Source organism: Ailuropoda melanoleuca, chromosome 10, assembly GCF_002007445.2.
Source record: "Ailuropoda melanoleuca isolate Jingjing chromosome 10, ASM200744v2, whole genome shotgun sequence".
NCBI classification, from domain to species: Eukaryota; Metazoa; Chordata; class Mammalia; order Carnivora; family Ursidae; genus Ailuropoda; species Ailuropoda melanoleuca.
Genome location: NC_048227.1, coordinates 61,446,124 through 61,464,777, shown reverse-complemented (window position 1 = coordinate 61,464,777; position 18,654 = coordinate 61,446,124). Strand labels below are relative to the sequence as shown.

At 35.3% G+C, this 18,654-nt stretch overlaps 2 protein-coding genes across 4 annotated transcripts in view; one reads left to right on the top strand and one right to left on the bottom strand.

Annotated features, from left to right (window-relative positions):
- Positions 1–7: 7 nt before the first annotated feature.
- Positions 8–16,992, top strand: TUBE1 (tubulin epsilon 1). Of its 3 annotated transcripts, none has more exons than XM_034669001.1 (12): positions 8–107; positions 208–281; positions 955–1,007; positions 3,690–3,747; positions 7,076–7,191; positions 8,684–8,805; positions 10,996–11,183; positions 11,404–11,579; positions 12,386–12,526; positions 15,019–15,159; positions 15,694–15,868; positions 16,170–16,992. In XM_034669001.1, exons 1-12 carry the CDS (start codon positions 83–85, stop codon positions 16,266–16,268), a joined length of 1,368 nt encoding a protein of 455 aa, XP_034524892.1. In that variant the 5' UTR covers positions 8–82; the 3' UTR covers positions 16,269–16,992. The 3 variants fall into 3 exon arrangements, with proteins under 3 accessions (XP_034524892.1, XP_002917205.1, XP_034524893.1); XM_002917159.4 differs by having other exon boundaries at positions 16,184–16,989; XM_034669002.1 differs by lacking the exon at positions 3,690–3,747 and having other exon boundaries at positions 19–281; positions 16,184–16,990.
- The window catches only part of CCN6 (cellular communication network factor 6), a 27,969-nt gene continuing 23,560 nt past the window's right edge, over positions 14,246–18,654 (bottom strand). The window contains exons 7-8 of the mRNA XM_034669003.1: positions 17,267–17,580; positions 14,246–14,394 (exon numbers count right to left, since the gene is read on the bottom strand). Coding sequence (XP_034524894.1) covers positions 17,299–17,580 — 282 coding nt within the window. The 3' untranslated portion in view covers positions 14,246–14,394; positions 17,267–17,298. The remainder of the gene's footprint in view (positions 14,395–17,266; positions 17,581–18,654) is intronic.

Genomic DNA, 18,654 nt, shown 5'->3' with positions numbered 1-18,654 from the left:
GCGCCACTGGTGGGCGGGGCTTGCCCGGGAGTACGAAAGTAGGCGCGGGTTTCCTAGTGCTCTGATCCGGCTGCGCCGTAGCATGACCCAGTCGGTGGTCGTACAGGGTAAGCTGCGCGGGAGGGTGGGCACTCCGTCGCCGCGCAGCCGAATGGCCTTGTTTGCCACCTAATGGCTACTCTGTTTCCCTCTTCTCGCTGAGCGCAGTCGGCCAGTGCGGAAACCAGATCGGCTGCTGCTTCTGGGATCTGGCGCTAAGGGAGCATGCCGCGGTCAACCAGGTACCGGCCCCGCCGCCCGGAGACCCCTCGCCTATCATCGAGGCTCGTCAAACAAATAAGCAAGAATCAGTCCATTTTACCTTTTATCTGACCGGCATAAGGTGTATGGGATCTTCTCAGGGAAGAACAAACTGGTTTTTAAACGTTTGTTGTCGTTAGAACAAATCCTGGGCAAAGATCTTAGTCTTAAGGCTACCCGATTCTCAGGGTCTCATTTTTATCAGGACTGTTGTGAAGAGCGACGAGATAGTATTGGGAAAGTGCTTTGTAAAATAGGTAACATGTGTAGTATTATATTCCTGAATTTAATCAACTTTAAAATGATCACCAGGAATCTAGACAAAACTCTCGTTTGACACACCTGTTCTACAGTCCTATGGGGGGGACTCCCTTCTTCAGCACCCTCTGCTCAACTTAATCCATAGATTTTACGGCATTTATTTTTTAGGTAGGAAGAATCAGTCTAAGCACTTCATAACTTGCACTTTTGTTGTTATTCTCATAACCGAATCCCAGCCATTACAGTATTGTGACATTATTAAATCTCACATTATTATGATTATTAAATAGAGGCAAATTATTTGGGAAAGAGGCAAAATGGAAAGAGGCAAATTATTTGGGAAAGAGGCAAAACTTAATCAAATGTTATAAATATATATTTTTTTCTTTTTAGAAAGGAATTTATGATGAGGCAATAAGCAGCTTCTTTAGAAATGTGGATACCAGGTAAGATGGGATTAAAGTCTATCACATAGCATAATGATTCTTTTCATGTCATCCGACTGGGTGAGAATCTTGAAAGGACAATAAAACAATTGATAACTATAAAGAAGTTGTCTGGCTTTTTTGCTTTTATCACTATTGAAAGCATATTTTTTTCTCATTATTCTCATATCATTAATATTTCTCATTCTGCAGAGCAGGACAGTAGGTTTCCTTTTAAGGCCATATGAAGGAACAAAAAGAACCTTTAGTGTGCCTTCTCTCACTTTTATTTATTTTTAAAGATTTTATTTATTTGAGAGAGAGAGAGAGCGTGCGGTAGCACAAGCGGAGACAGAGGGAGAGGGAGAAGCAGACTCCCTGATGAGCAGGGAGCCCGACATGGGGCTTCATCCCAGGACCCCAGGATCATGACCTGACTGGAAGGCAGACACTTAACCATCTGAGCTACTCAGGCACCCCTCATGTGTCTTCTTTTAACATGACCTTGAAATAAAGGTTTACTGAAGGGGTACTGAAAGTTTCCTCAGGGTATATTGTTAATGCATTCAAGAATGACTAATTTTTGAAAGAAAAATTTTTTTTATGCTTCTGTGATACTATTTGTAGTTAGGAATATTTGTTCTATGGATAGAATATGCTAAAAAGGAGATAAACAGTTGTCAAATTGCTTTTATTTAATAAAGAGCATATGTATATTTTATCTGAAAGTAATTTTGACATTCAAGGTATGTCCATAAGCTTTTAACGTTTAATCATTAAGTTTGTGTATTTTCAAAATAATTAATAAAACTAAACTGTGGTGGACTTGAACTAAAAAATATATCATGAATATCCACCTTTATCTAATTCAGTAAAAATTCTAGTTCTAGTTTGAATTGGTTGGGTATTTGAGGTAAGTTATCTCCTAGGGAAGGCTAATTAGTCTCCACTTCCTTGGTGAATCTCAGAGTCTGACCCTCAGACTAGCAACCTGAGAAAACTTGTTAACATCTTGAGAATGAGTCCATTGCTTTCCAGTACAGGCAGATAAACCAAACTCAAAGAGAATGGTAGATTAAAAAGCAGAAAGTCGATGTAGTAATTGACAGTAGGAACCATAACTCAAGAGTACCAGATCTTTCTTTCCCTTCAAAAGCACTTTCTCTTAGGAAATCTACCTGAAAAGCTAAATAATAGAAGGTTGCTTGGTGATCATGGAATCAGACCAAGAGGAGTTAGGTTATTACCTTAATGACTGATGTCATTTATCTTTATTATATGGAGATATCTATTATCTAGGATTCCCTCTTTTTTGTGAACTAGAACATCCTCTCCCCTAAATACTGTTAAGAGACTCAAATTTGCCTTTGTAGTACTTCCTTTTATGTGCTTCCCTTCTAACTGAATTCCCACTCTCATCCCCTCTACTCTTGATGGTCAATCCATTCATTAAGTATTACTTAGTCGAGACTCAGCCGGGGAGCTCTTCTTTCTTAATAAGGTGACTACATAACTCTACTCCCCTGTACTTTATTTTATAATTCAGCGTGAGAGCATTCTTATTTCCCCAATCCCGAGTTTATCCGAAGAGGGGAGATGAGTCTTGGCATTTTACTCTTCTTTCTGTGTACTAGCAACACCTGCCAGTGTCTGTTCCATGTTGGTACCAAAAAACCTTTAAAAGACAAGACCACATTTTGGTGTACACGTCTGTTATCTATTTGAGGAAATGACCATACCTTTTTAATAGCATTCTAGGAATTTACCTGTACTAGAGGTTAACAGACCTTTCCTGCAAAGGACCAGATGGTAAATATTTTAGGTTTTGTAGACCATAAGGTCTGTGTCACATCTGTTCGACTCTGCTGTTGTAACAAGAATGCAGGTATAGCTTACTAGTACATAGGCAAGTGGGCATGGCTGTGTTTGAATAAAACTTTATTTAGGAAAATAAGCAGCTGGTCAGAGTTGGCCCAAGGACAATAGTTTACCAACCCAACCTATAGCATCATCTGTGCTCAACTCAACTTCTTTTCATATAGTCTTCTTGTAAGTTGTATTGACTCATACCCTGTGTTTGGTCATACATGAAGTTACTTTAGTTCAACATGAAATTCTAGGAACAGCCTTAGATACTCAGTGATATATAACTGGTATATCAGTTAATGTATGTTCAGCTACAATAGGAAACCTCATTAATGGTGGCTTACACAATAAAAGTATCCAGTTAGCCCATCTAAAGAAATCTGGAAATTGGGTGATTTAGGCTTGGAGAAGTGCCTTAAAAGACCAAGGTACTTTCATTTCATTATTCCTATTATGTTGGCTTCTTGTCCTCATGATGCATCACATCTTTATTCATGTTCAAGGTAGGAAAAAGGAAGAGTTGGCACTAACTACATCTGGTCCTCTTTATCAGAAAAGTTTCCCAGAATATCTCCCTTTTATATCATCAGTAAGAACTGGTTTACATGGCCAGCCCTAACTACAAAGAAAGCCAGGGAAAAAACACCTCACTTTTCAGCCTAAGGGGAGGGTAGGCAAGGGAGAAGAATAGGAATGGCACCTTCTATGTTGCCTTTTGTGTCTGCCTTACCAGGCCTATAAGTAGCTATATTATATAAATGGGAGTTAACTGTATTACCTAACAGCAGTATTAGCCTTGGAAGATATTACGACCTTTTCTCATTTTTTATCTTTCAGAGTGGTTGGTGATGGTGGCAGTATTTCCAAGGGGAAAATCTGTTCTTTGAAAGCACGAGTAAGATCTATATACTTGGATTCTTATACTGTGTGTGTTTTTAAAATAACTATACTTCTGTAACTATCATGAGAATAAAATTTTAACTTCCCAAATTTAAAGTATTTACTAAGCCACATTTTAATATAAATATAGTTAAGCAGAAATTTATATCTACCTGGAACTTTAGGGGGAAAATTTTGTGCTTAAAGTAAAAACACTGTATCATTAGCATTTTTTAATAAATATTTCAGGGGAAATACACATCTGGGTAAATGATAACAAAAGGAGCTTTCTTAATTTTAAGCCTCAGACACATACTAATGCTGGTTAATTCTTCATTTGAAGATAACGGAACATTTCAGTTACCATTCCCAGTACAAAGCACGGATCCAGCCACGTTATAGTGAATACCATACCCATGTAAGACCTCTTGAACAAAAATGCTTCAAGTCAGTAGCCCATATTTAGTCTTAATCTCATTCCAACAACACTTCTGCAATTGTTTCTCTACAACAAACTGCTTTTTCCAGTTGTTGATCAATAATCTTTGTAACAAAAAAGAAAAGCAGTTTGGATGGTAGGAATTGAGACAATAAGGACCAGACCTGGAATTGTGGCTGGAAGAGTAAAAAGCAGTAGTGTTGTGGTACCTGGGAACTGTCTCCTTATATCTGTAATCTTTGATGTCCTAGGAAAACAAAATTTATTGGCAGAGACCATGTGCTTATAGGCTGTTCAGATGATTCACATCTGGTATATCCTGCGTGCTATGGACAGCGCTAACATCCTAATCCAAATCTTACAGAAAAAGTAACATTGACATTTCTCTAGAGTGCTCCCAATTTGAGCTTTTTCCCACCACTCTGTCAGTGAGCAAGGTAGGAGGTGGAGGAAACACTATTGGGAAAGAATAAATCAGTGTGTCCCTGTCACCTTTGACTTGTCCTAGAAGGTGCTCTTCCATTTTTCCTTAGGAGTCTTGGTATTATGTGGCTGTGATCACTGAGGAGTCTAGGCTTCACAAGATAACTTCATGGTTAGGTCCTGCTGTGTCCAGTATCATAGGTTAATGGGTGAATACTCAGAGTTTTGTAATCCTCTATTACAATTAAGGGAAAGCTCAGAGACCAGAAAACTATCACCAGGTTGCTCTGGCAGAAAACAATAAACATCAGGGGTGCCTGGGTGGCTCAGTTGTTAAGCGTCTGCCTTCAGCTCAGGGCGTGATCTCGGGGTCCTGGGATCGAGCCCCACATCAGGCTCCTCCCCTGGGAGCCTGCTTCTTCCTCTCCCACTCCCCCTGCTTGTGTTTCCTCTTTCGCTGGCTGTCTCTATCACTGTCAAATAAATAAAAAAAAATCTTCAAAAAAAAAAAAAAGAAAACAATAAACATCAAATCCTGAAACAGTTCTGACTCCAGACCTTGGATGGCGGCGTGAGGAACCCAGAATAATTCCTCATCTAATTAATTTCCAAGGAAAAAGAAATCAAAGGCTTGATGTGACTAGAATTGAAAGAGTTCTATACCATGTCAGCATTTTAATGCTCAGTGACGATGACGGTGATGATTCTATGAAAACTGACTTTAAGAGGTGCTTGAATGTCAGTTTGTATTCTGCCTGTCGCTTCCTTTGCAGGATTGCAAGGTAATTGAGGGTAATTTTCCGCAGATTATCTTAAATAAGTCTGTTTTGGAACAAGGCCATTATAAGCTAATTTTTTTTTCTTTTTGTAATCTTACACAACTTGTAGTATACTATAGTTTGCCCATACAGTGAAGTCTCTCTTATGGTTGATTAGGTGTTAAAGTCAACATCTAGGTAAAACTTGCGTATTAGGTGTTAAAGTAAAACTAGGTAAAACTTGCATATTATCATAAAATATCCTAGAAAAATCCTAAATTGCCAGTAAATAACCTTATATAGTCCAGTATACATAAAATATATGTATATTGCTTGCTGTATATAAAATAGCACATTTGTAATACATAATTCTATAGTCTTTCTAATATACTTCTGTGATATACTATTGTACAATTAGAAATATAATATTTCTGATATACTGGGTAAGACCAATTTCTTGCTTACAGTAGCATAGTTAATTAACTACACAAGCAATTTAATTCACAGAATTTAAATGGGCATAAGTTGCAACCCCACGGTAGTTAGTTCCCCATAAATATCGAACTTGACTATCTCCTTTTGATAGATAGGAGAGCAAAGGGTTTGGTGGTTAAGACTGAAGATTCTGCAGCCAGGCTAACCAGGTTTGAATCTCCGCTCGCTCACATACTAGCTGGGTGATCACAGCTAAGTGACTTAGCATTCCCAGGCCTCAGTTTTCTCGTGCGTAACAAGGGGGTAATTATGCATAGGGGTGTGAGGATCAAATGCGATATTACATGTAAAGCACTTAGAACACTGGCATGTAAGTGCTTAAAGTCACAGCGTCACAAGAACTAAAAAAGCCCATAAACCAAGCACTTTCTTTGTGACACTGAATCAAAGAGTTAATAGCTTTGTAGTATACTCTAAGGTTATTTCAGAATTTTTTTCAGCTTTTTTATTTAACTATTTATTTTACTTTTTCACTCATCTTCCTCAGTATAGAAAACATGGGAGGCACAAAATAGTAAGGGTGGGGGTTTATAATCCTACTGCCAAGCTATCCCTGCCTACATTTTGCTGTGATTCCCTCCAATCTTTTCTGTTTTTCTTTCTGTACTTAATTTTACATTTTATGTTCTCATTTTCTTCTTAGTAATAAAGGTTATCTCCCCTGTCGGTAATGTTTGTGATGATGAATGAGGTTTTCTTGGGCGTAGGGACCCTGTTGTCATCTTTGACCTCTATCCAGAGCCTTGGTTTGCACCTGATAGTTAAGTTTACTGATTTGAATTGGGCAGTTCTGGGCTGTGATTCATGAAGAGCAGCATGGTTGTTCCTGGTGAGCAAGTGCATTAATATACCCTACATTTATTGAGAATTTTTTTCCAGTTAGGGCACCTTTTAAATTTCTGAGACCTTGTCCTCAAAACATTTACAATCACATAGGCACATGAATAAAGGAATTGTTAGAAAATCAGTTGAGGGGATTATTCAGTTCCTCCCGCCCCGGCCCCACGTGGTGTTTGGAGTAGGGGAAGAGTTTCGAACCCATCTCTTAATTGTATTCCACCTCCTGAGCAAAGTGAAATTACTTAGATTCTACATAAAGATTCAGGTAAAGATTTGATTAAGCCTAAGCTATTAAAAAGAATAATGCAACTCTTAGGTCATAAATTCATTTACAGAGTTACTAGCTCTAAAGAAAAATACGCTAATTCAATTTTATTTCTCTTTCCCAGGCTGTCTTGATTGACATGGAGGAAGGGGTAGTAAATGAAATTCTGCAGGGACCATTGAGGGATGTGTTTGACAGCAAGCAGCTCATCACTGATATTTCTGGCTCAGGGAACAATTGGTGAGAATATGCCATATGTAAAAATTGAATGTCATCTGAAAAAAAATGAATGATCTTTCCTTCATTCTAATAGGTCCTGCTGACATGAAAGCAAGATCTAACCTGCCAGACCTGCCTCTAGGCTTTTCAGCCCATCATCTTTTCCTGGATAAATGATGGGGTTTCTCAATGCTGAAAAGCCATCAGTATCATAGCTCTTTCTCTCTTTTTAAGAAAAAATCGTGAAAAATTGATTTACTAAATTCCTTGTAAATTGATTCTTACATAATACTAGTGACCAAAGTTTTAACTATTTTTATAAACTGTTCTCTTACCGATATTATTTGATTCTATCAACTTCTCCAGTCGGTCAGACTTGATAGGACTGGTAAGAGGTGCAAGTCAGTGTCCCAGCATTAAGCTCAGCCTGAGGCTGTGTTTAGCTCTTAAATATATAACTGTCTGTTCTTCTTAATGGGGTAAAAAGCTTCAACAATGATCATTTGAAAATTTACTTTGAGACTGTTTTTGCTGTTTTTTTAAAAATTAAGTAGCCTTGTTATTTGCAAATCTAATATTTACTCTTTTATCTATTTGCAGTCTGTCCCTCAGGTTCCTAATGTGTAGTGATACCATTTTGCTAAAGCATGAATTTACTGGATCCCTGGCTGGCTCTGTCAGAAGAGCGTGCAACTCTTGATCTTGGGGTCGTGAGTTCGAGCCCCATGTTGGGGGTAGAGATGACTCTAATAAATGAAACTTTAAAGCATGAATTTACATTCTGCATTCTTAGAGACTCATCTGGGGAGAACCAGCCACTAAATGAATTCACCTGCCCACTTAACTGGCTTTTCACTAATTGTGTAACTTTTTCTGTAATTTTTGAGTTACACAACCTGACTGCATGTCTGGGGAAGTCATTCATTCATTTTTTAATCATTTTAATCATTTTTTAATGCATCAACATGCTCCTTGCAAATTTGATTAATCAAAAGGGCTTACAGAGCCTTATGAATATCAGTTTTCTATTGTGTATCATTTCAACAAATGATAACATAATGTGACCAGTGTTTTCTCCTATATTAAACCAATATGTTCAAAATTTTTTATTTTGAATATCTTTCTAGTTGACCACATTCTGCTTTTTAATATGAAAAATTTACTGCAGAGTTTATTTTAAATGGAGATGAGACAAAACTATGTAACTAAAGTCTTATAATTATACCCTAAAAAAAGAGAAAAAGAAGATAAATTAGAAAACCATAGTTTAATATCCATTGATAATGAGCTACTTTATCAGGATATTTGAGGATTATAGAGCTATATATTTGTTACATTTTCTATCTAGTATCTTTGAAATATCACAATATGATTTATTCCTATGAAACAAGAATTAATACAGTAAAAATGCTTTTTCAAATTTTTCTGTAATCTTTTCATTTAGATCAGAAATAATAAAATCTTGAAATAATAAATACCAGGGTGTTTTTGTAATTTATATTCTTTTTTTCAGGGCTGTGGGGCACAAAGTTTTTGGCAGTCTTTATCAAGAACAAATTTTAGAGAAACTCAGAAAGTCGGCAGAGCACTGTGATTGTTTGCAGTGTTTTTTTATAATACATTCCATGGGAGGAGGTAAAGTTATTCAATCATTTCCGGATAACAAGGTGAAGTGTAAATGGGAATTCATTTTGCAAACAGTAGTCTGTTTTCAGACCTGTGCTTAATAAAGGTACAACTTTTAACACTGTATATGTTTGAGTATATACATAACTGCTTCTTATTTTAAATTTTTGTCAAAATTTGTTGCTATTACCATTGTTTATAAATTGGAGCCCTTTTAAGAGTCAATACAACTGAATCTGAAATTTTTTTCTTCTTCTACTTTTAGTTTCTTTTATAAAATTCCTAACTACATTTCAGTATATGTGAGCTTTCTGGAAATGCTGACTTTCTCCTAAGAGTTTGCTTGTCTAGTCTCATATCCCACCTAGAAGCTAAGCATTTCTGGCTTGTTCATAGGTATCCTTGCTAAGTAATATCAGTACTCTTTAACTGCCTTCCAACTTTGTGTGCAATAAGAGACATAGATAAAAGAAATCCTTTTAGTCAGCTCCTTTTAATCATTCCTTACGTAGCAATTACCTTGACCCAGAATAAATGATCTGCATTGCTTTCTTTCCCCAGGGAAGCCTGTACTTTGCAAATGAAGTATTTTGCTCCTCTGTTTTATGAACTAGAAAAATATCATATTTTGCTAATTTCCAATAGGATTAGTGATTTTTAAAAGAAAGATTTGCCATGCTGTTTTTCTCCAAGCTCAGATTAAGATTTTATGTTCAGCAGGTTATATATATGGATTTTTTATACATATTATTCAGTATGATAACATTTTAAAATTAAAGTTATACTTGCTATGTAACCATGCCTTTAGAGGACCATCATCATCATTAAATTAAGGAACAAATTTTCTTTGTCCTAGTATAATTAACCTGCTAGTTTGGATAAGTTTTCAAAAAACCAGTTTGATTTATAGTTCATTATGATGCCTTTTTTAATCCCTCTATTACTCAAAATCTCAGAAGACTATACTTTATTCGTAATTTACTGGCAAAAATAAATAATAGTGAAGTTTAAAAAGGGTCTCCTTTCCCACATCTAAATCCTAGCCTCTCTCTTCACAGAGAATCAAGTTTGCCTATGTCTTTCCTTCCAGATATTTTCTATGCCTTTAAAAGTATGTGTGTGTATTTTAACATAAGATCATGTAATGCATATTATTCCAACATTTTTTCACTTTATATCTTTCCTGAATGTCTTTCAATATCTTCTATGTCTCCTAGAATTCAATTGTGTTAATATATAATAATTTTTGAAGTCCATTTCCCATTAGTGGATGTTGTTTATGGTATTTAGTTATTACCAACAATCCCCACTTGAACACCTGGTACATACATTTCTGCTTATTTTTGCCCCAATTGCTGTAGGTAATACTCCCAAAAAGAAAGTGGGACCAAAGAATATGTACATTTTAAATTTTGATTGATAGTAATAAACACTTCCTACATTATTTCACCAATCCATACTATTAGAAACAGTTTATACAGGTTTATTTCCCCACACTGTCACTAATACTGAGTATTATAAAACATTAATATATTCAAAATTAGATTGTTTTAATTTGGATTTGTTTGATTAGAAGAAGGGTTGAGCATCCTCACATCTATTCACCATTTGATTTATTATGAGTTACATATTTATATACTTCACCCATTTTTCTGTTGTATTACTCTTGTTTTTTTGGTTGTTGATTTGTGAGACTTCTTTTTTTTTTTTTTTTTAAGATTTTATTTATTTATTTGACAGAGATAGAGAGATAGAGACAGCCAGCGAGAGAGGGAACACAAGCAGGGGGAGTGGGAGAGGAAGAAGCAGGCTCCCAGTGGAGGAGCCTGATGTGGGGCTCGATACCAGAATGCCGGGATCACGCCCTGAGCCAAAGGCAGACGCTTAATGACTGCGCCACCCAGGCGCCCCTGTGAGACTTCTTATTAAAGAAATTTAGTCCATCATCATATATGTTGGATATTTTTTTCTTAGTTTGCCTTTTTCATTTTGTTTCTAGGTTTTATATATGTATGTATTTATATGTTTTTGTAATTTTTAATGGAAGCAAAACTGTCTTCTATATAATGCCCTGGTTTTTAATATATGTTCCTACCAAAAAAACCTATAAAATTCCAAGTTCCTCACAATTTTATTTTGAATCATTTATGCTGGATTTTTTTTTGTTTATGTTTTTGTTTTTGCAATTTTAATCCTCAGGAACAGGATCTGGACTTGGCACATTTCTTTTAAAGGTGCTTGAGGATGAATTTCCAGAAGTGTACAGATTCGTGACGTCAATTTATCCTTCTGGTGAGGATGATGTCATAACCTCGCCTTACAATAGCATCTTGGCAATGAAGGAACTTAATGAGCATGCAGACTGTGTGTTGCCCATTGACAACCAAGTAAGAAATGACATCATAATTTATGGATATATCATATATACATTCAGTCTTGTGTTAATGCTTATATGTGCATAGGAAAAATTCTCTTCACTTTTCAGCCTTCCCATCTAAGAGGAAAAATAAGTTTAAATTGTTTCTCTTTCTCTTCTTTCCTTCCTGATAGAATGTCATCTATGTCTGCTCTTCCTAATAGCTTCTCTCCCAATATTTTTCCTTTAAGTCTTTATTTGACATCATTAGCAAAATTGACCTGATGGTGAATTCTGGAAAGTTGGGCACAACTGTAAAGCCAAAGAGTCTGGTTACTTCAAGTGCTGGAGCTGTTAAAAAACGGCACCAGAAGCCCTTTGATGCAATGAACAACATTGTGGCCAATTTGCTGCTGAACCTAACAAGGTAATCCTATTGATGGCAAAACGTAGGACAGTTTAAAAACTTCACTTGGCCTCTGATGATGCTTGCAGTAACATTTTTGTAGTAGCACTTTTCAGTTTTTCTAAGTCATGGGAGCTTCTTTCTATTTTATTTTATTTTGTCTAGTGTTTTCAGATCTCGGAGTGATAGACCAGAATTTTAATTTCTATTACTCCAAAGCAGCATTTTCCCAGGTGCATTCCAGAGAATACTAATAGGTGTTAAATGAAAAAGTTGGTCACAGATAAACACTTGAGAACTTAGTTAGGCAACAGTAAGCACATTTTTTTTGCGGTAGAATGTCCTCATCTTTTAAAGCAGCTAATACCTCCTTATTGTTAGTTGGTCCAAGATATTTCCTTGGCTTTGATCTAGAAGATTGCTTTGGCATTATTATATTCCAAATTATATAGCACATTGGGCAGACACTTGAGGAATTTAGTGAAGTTTATAGAATAATTAAATAATTATTGACTTGTACTTGTTTAACTCAAAGTCTGTTTTAAGTAAGATATTTTCGTGTATGTAATGTGCAACACAGTAGTGTGTTGGTTACATGTCATATAATCCACAAATAAGAATTGCTATAGATGTTGTGTGTTAGATTTTAATGACATTTCTACATGATATTCATGATACTAAATTTCACTAATACAGAAAAAAGGAGCATATATTCTCTAGTGAAGAACAGTGTACAAAAGGATTTAAGAATGCCCGCTGAATAAAGTTACAAAGTATAAAATTTTAACATTAAATTTTTTTCTCTTGCCTTAATGTTAATTTTTTAGCTCTGCAAGGTTTGAGGGGTCCCTTAATATGGACCTTAATGAAATCAGCATGAATTTAGTTCCTTTTCCTCAGTTGCATTATCTTGTGTCAAGCCTAACACCTCTATATACCCTGGCAGATGTTAACATTCCTACCCGAAGGTAAGATATAGTAACTATTCCAATGACTTAATAATTTGAATTACTTTTTTAAAAATATTTTAAATTTGTAGTAACTCTATTTTTTATGTCATTTTCTTTGTATCATTTTCATTATTTGAATGCTTTATTTACAAGTCATTGTTTAAAAAGTCAATATTAAACTATTTGACATTAAATCTAAATTTTTAAGCTAACGAAATTTATAGAGATTTGATTTTTATTGAAAATGATTTCAGGACTTTGAAGTCGGACATACTTAAGTCTGAATGCTAATTCTGTCACTAGCTACAGGACCTTGGGCAGGTGCACCTACCTCATATGCTTGTTGGGTATATTGAATAAGAGTATCTTTAAAGCACCATAGAAGGCTTTTCAGTGTTACCATTCATGGGAGCTGCTATATTATCATTTCCAGAACACTTTGTTTTGTAACTGTGTGTCATTTATAAGCATAAAACTTAGTCTAATTAACAAAAGAATGTAGTTGAAAATATTCTGAGCACATACAGTGATGATAAGCTTGAAAAGGTCCCACTGGCATCCACAGTTGACTGAGGGAAAAGGTCCTGTCAAGCTCTGTAAGAGGAAAGTATGTAAATGATAAAAACCGGATTAAAGATCTTTTTTATAGTTTACATTTTGGCAAAATAACAATTCTACACTGTAAATGTCACAGTGCTAGTAACTTTTATATAAGCTGTTAACAAATAACCAGTTATGCCAACTAATAGATGGCACTCTTTCTGCATGGGACGCTGATGACCTTAAGTTAAGTAACTTGCATTGTATATGGAATATGGTAATCATTCACTAAATATTCACTGTTATTGTCAGCCCCACATATTAAAAATTAGCGTATTTAAATAAAATGTGCATCTTCAATAGGGACACATAGAATGTAAATTGGTGCTAAACTATTTACTGTACAATAGTGATAATCCAGGCATTTTTACATTTAAAGTTAATTCTTAAAAATAAAGACAGCGAATTTTTAATTAAGTTCAGCATAAAGAAAAAAATGTTTGACTTGGTCCTTCAACCTGAATATTTCAAAGCCAATTAAATTTTTTTTAATCCTGCTTTTGGCATATTTTGATAAAAATCATACTGTTGCAGCATTTTTTATTCATATAATCATAGTTTGTTACAAAGGTTTATTTTTAAAATGTGTTTGTGAAAACGTGTAAGGGACTTTAAAGATTTTACACTCTTAGGGAACTTGTCACAATGTTCTTTTAATCTTTGTGTTCTTTTTTCCCCTTTTTCTGCTGTACTATAGATATTTCAGAGACTGTCATATCAGCACATATACTCTTATCCTTCAGTAAAATAATAAATTGTTTTAAAGTCAGTTTTAAAACTCTTTAATTTCTTATTAGTAGTAAGAATGTTTTTGTTGTACCTTTTATTAATAAATGTCAGTCCTGTACCTCATCCCATTTTTATCACATGAAAATAATAAGCACATATGAGAAGTGTGTATATGTTTCTTGAAATTCCCTATTTCTAATGTAAATAAGTATCCCAAAATTACAAAAATCTCCTTACTAGTTTTATATTTTGCAGCAGAGGATAAATCAAGAATGAGTTTGCCCACTTGTTGTATACCGGTTCTTATCCTTTCCTGGGTTTCCTTAACTCCATAAAAATGCCCAAAAGCACATACACACCAAAATTTTGAACACAGTAGCAGAGGATTTACGAGCCCCCCACAGCTCACCATTCCCTAAAGGAATCTTCTATTCTTCTTGCTGTCACATACCCAAGATCGAATGTAAGCTCCATTAGAGTAGAAATTTTTGTTGTTCACTGCTGGATCTCTTGCACTTAGAATAGTGCCTGGCACATTGTAGGCATTCAGTAAATATCTGTTGAATGAGTAGGTAACACGGTGTGAATTCTGAAGCTCTTCCCAGACAGTCTGCAAACGCAGCACCCAGAATCTAGAGTTACCTAGGGAGCCTCATTATATTTGTACTGAGTGACGTGGGATTTAAGAACCAGGCTGGGGTTATATTACAGACCTAGGATCCTGTGTATTACTAGATATAAATTTGTTAGCACCTTTTTCTTCCTCTCTAAGTAAAGGATAAAACATATCCTCCTCTCTTCTCATATTTCTCATCAAGATTGTTTTGAGAAAATGATAGCTGAAATGTAGAATGTGGGGGCGCCTGGGTAGCTCAGCTGTTAAGCGTCTGCCTTTGGCTCAGGTCATGATCCCAGGGTCCTGGATCGAGCCCCACATCGAGCTCCCTGCTCGGCGGGAAGCCTTCTTCTCCCTCTCCCACTCCCCCCTTGCTTGTATTCTCTGTCGCTGTCTCTCTCTCTCTGTCAAATAAATGAATAAAATCTTTAAAAAAAAAAAAAAGAAATGTAGAATGTGTTTGTATGTGAAGTTTATTTACCTGGAGATGACTATCTTTGCATTTTGTAGTTCTACATAGAAGAAATAATATTTTGTATGAACAGTAATTCTTGCATTGTTCTAGGTTGGATCAGATGTTTTCAGATGCCTTTAGTAAAGATCACCAGCTAATTCGGGCTGACCCCAAACATAGTCTCTACCTCGCCTGTGCCCTTATGGTCAGAGGAAATGTACAGGTTTCAGATCTTCGCAGAAATATTGAAAGGTTTGATTTTATATTTTCATGATAATTTATGTGTACTACTTGTGACCATGGAGCATAGTAGTTCAGAGGGCCTCTCTTCAAATTCTAGCATGCCACTTAACTGAAGTGTGTAAATGTAAAATAATAATAATAGTACAAAATTGTTATTTATGAATAGTGAATGATACAGGAGATATTTTATTTTCTGAAAGTGTTCAGAAAATTTACGGTTGTTTTATTACTACCACTGCACTGCTTTTAAGTTTTATGTTTTACTATTGACAGTCTGTTTTTAGGAGAACTACTCTATTGAAGTACAAAGTAAGGAAAATTGTAATATTTTCATCTCTTTTTCATCCCCACATTTAATGTCCTCCTAACTAAATGCCCCTTAGCTCACTGTCAGACTGTACCATGGATATTGCTGATAGTAAAAATTAGATAACTTACATTATATACTGAGCAATTAGAATGGTATCATCAGTAACATCCACTGCCATATATGGCAGGTACTTTCAGTACCTTCATTCTCACCTTTGCGTTTTTGTATCTCAGATTAAAACCTTCTCTACAGTTTGTCTCGTGGAATCAAGAAGGCTGGAAAACCAGCTTGTGTTCAGTACCTCCTGTGGGCCATTCCCATTCATTATTAGCTCTAGCAAATAACACATGTGTGAAGCCTACCTTCATGGAACTGAAAGAGAGGTTCATGAGGCTGTACAGGAAAAAGGTAATTATCAGCACACCTTTGTAACTATGTGTGTTTATTTGGCTATTTAAGGTGTCTCCTCACAAATTACACTGTTACAGATCAGGGGCAATCCTGACTGCTGTATTTACTGTACTGATTATAACTGAAGAAGAGAGGTTTATTTAGACATCTAAATGAGAAATCTCATGAGTTTACAGGATTTGAGTTCTGTCCTTTCTCTTGTAAAGCTGAGTGAACTATCATTTTAATAAAGAATTATTTATGTTTTAGGATAGTTACATATGTACTAAATTTTCTGAAAATGGTCCGCATTATCCAGTTTTTTATTTATAGGCTCATCTTCACCACTATCTGCAAATTGAAGGGATGGAAGAAAGCTGTTTCATGGAAGCCGTGTCATCTTTATCAGGGCTCGTAGAGGAATACAACCAGCTGGATGCCACGAAGAGCATGCCCGTGGAAGATTTACCTAGACTAAGCATAGCTGTGTAAAAAAGAAACCCCAAAATACAACTTTTACGTTTCTTAAGTTTACATTGGTTTTTGTCACCTTTTCTTTCTGTTTCAGAATTTTTGTGATTCAGAAAACCCAGTTTGCACTTTTCCTATTAGAAAGCATATTTGTCTTTTAAAAAAAAAGTGATTTTCATTTCATCACAATTTCTGGATGACACCAGTCTGTGAAATTAGTGAAGTCCTAGTACCTTAACTTCAAATATTTGTCTCCAGAAAATTCCCCTTTTCTAAAATTGAGAAAACAGAGTTCTTCAAATTTTTATTTATAGTCTCGTATTTAGGCATTTATACAATGATAATCATGTCTTCAATAAAATCTTACAAGGTATATTTTTATATTTATTTATAATTTATTTTTTCATATTCTGTTTAAATTCTCCTGATCTTTTAAAAGCAAGTACGAGGAGTAGTAGAAGAACACAGTATAAATACTTCTGTGTAATACCCACTAACTTTTCAGGGACAGCTGTAAAGGAGGTTTTGTTGCTGCTTTGGGTAACCACATGTTTGCACTCAAAAGAATCACATTTATTTTAACATGTGTATGTATTAAATTATCTTTAAATATATAATGCTTTTTTATTAAACCAGTTGATTTTATAATAATAAATGTCTGTATTTATAAATAGTATTGCTTGTTATTATTGGTTTTATATAAGCATTTATTTTGTATTTTTATATATTTTATAAGGTTTTATATTTATATAAGCATACAGAATATTACTTAGCTTGACCTCGTCTTCCAAACTTTATGGGAATAATAATAATAATAATAGCTTCTAATGCCTTAAATACAGTCATCTGAGAATAGGTAGGTATTCTTCCCTTTTGTAAATCAATAAGGTAGATCTGCCACCCTTTTAAAACCACTCTCATTTTCTTATGAAATGACATGATTACCTGAACTTAACTTTTCCCATATATACTAGGTTTTATAGGATCTTGAGCTCAGAAAATACATCTCCTGGATCTCTGCAGTTCCTTTGACATACACAAGATGTAATCCACAGCATCTTCCATTTAAATGACCCTTCATTTGGGCAATCAAATTGAATGGTAATCATTTTAGACTTATTAGGGACACAGCATCTCTTATCCAAGCATACTCCACAGAAAGTGGGTTTATAACTCTGAGTGCTTGAGCATCCAGAAAAGACAAATTTTTCAGCTTTGAGGAGTTGAAAAGTAGGTTGGCATGTTTTTCCTTTGGGGATCTGAAAAGGTACATAACATTAAGAAGTTATTCTTTAATGTGGTTGCAACAGTTTAGAAAAGTGATAGTCTATACAGAAACACAGAGATCAGTTATTTCCAGGGCATTAATATTTCCCATTTAGTGACTTTCAGCACTCTTTTCTACCTTCGAAATCCCCTCACCAGAGGTCTGTCCTCCCTGTTCTTGTTCCATCATAGTATAGGACCCGCTCCCCAATCATTTTTGCTATCCACTCTTCACTTAGTTCCATGGTTTCCACAATGAAAATTTCTCTGTCTTATTTAATATCAAGGGCGATGTCATATTAAATGTTTATTTACTACCTAAGACTTAGCAAATTCCCTAGCACAGCTCAGACAGTTTTGAGTGGATGAATAAATGAATACATATCTTAATCCCTTTAAAACTGAGTTGTCAACTTCTTAATACAGTAGGGAATAACCTGGAGATGAGAGGACTTTTAACATTCCTAAAACTTACTCTTGAGACTGTTATCTTGCCTTGTTCTAGAAGTAGGACCAGGTCTGACAATACCGAACAATTCTAAAGTAAATATCTTGTCACAGTCCTTCGACAAATTTACCAACCAAGCACAGAGCGTTTTGGAAATGGTGGTTTCCCCCTCCAACTTGGTGATCTATAACCAAGATCAGAACTTCTCTGATGTTCATAATGTCTGTTTTTAAAATTATGATGTAGCAACCAGAATCTTTTATCCATTGCCTTGACTCCACTACATAAAATTAATATATTTTTTAAAAGAATCTGGAAAGGAACTACTTTTAAAAAACATACATGTTGGGTGTACCAGAAGAAATCAGGCTGATCAAGACCCACACTGTTAAACTGTTAGCGTATCTAGAATCAGCAGGGTAGCATTACCTCTCCGCTTGGTAAGATTTTCCCCATGAAGTTCAGTGAGATTAATCTTTGTTTTCCTCTGAGATGGTTTAAGAGTTACAATGAGGTGATTTTATTTTTATAAGAATCACATCCCATCTATCCCTGTAAAACACATGGGCACTTTTTGGGAGTCTCTTAATATTGAATTATAACGACGTTAAATCTAATT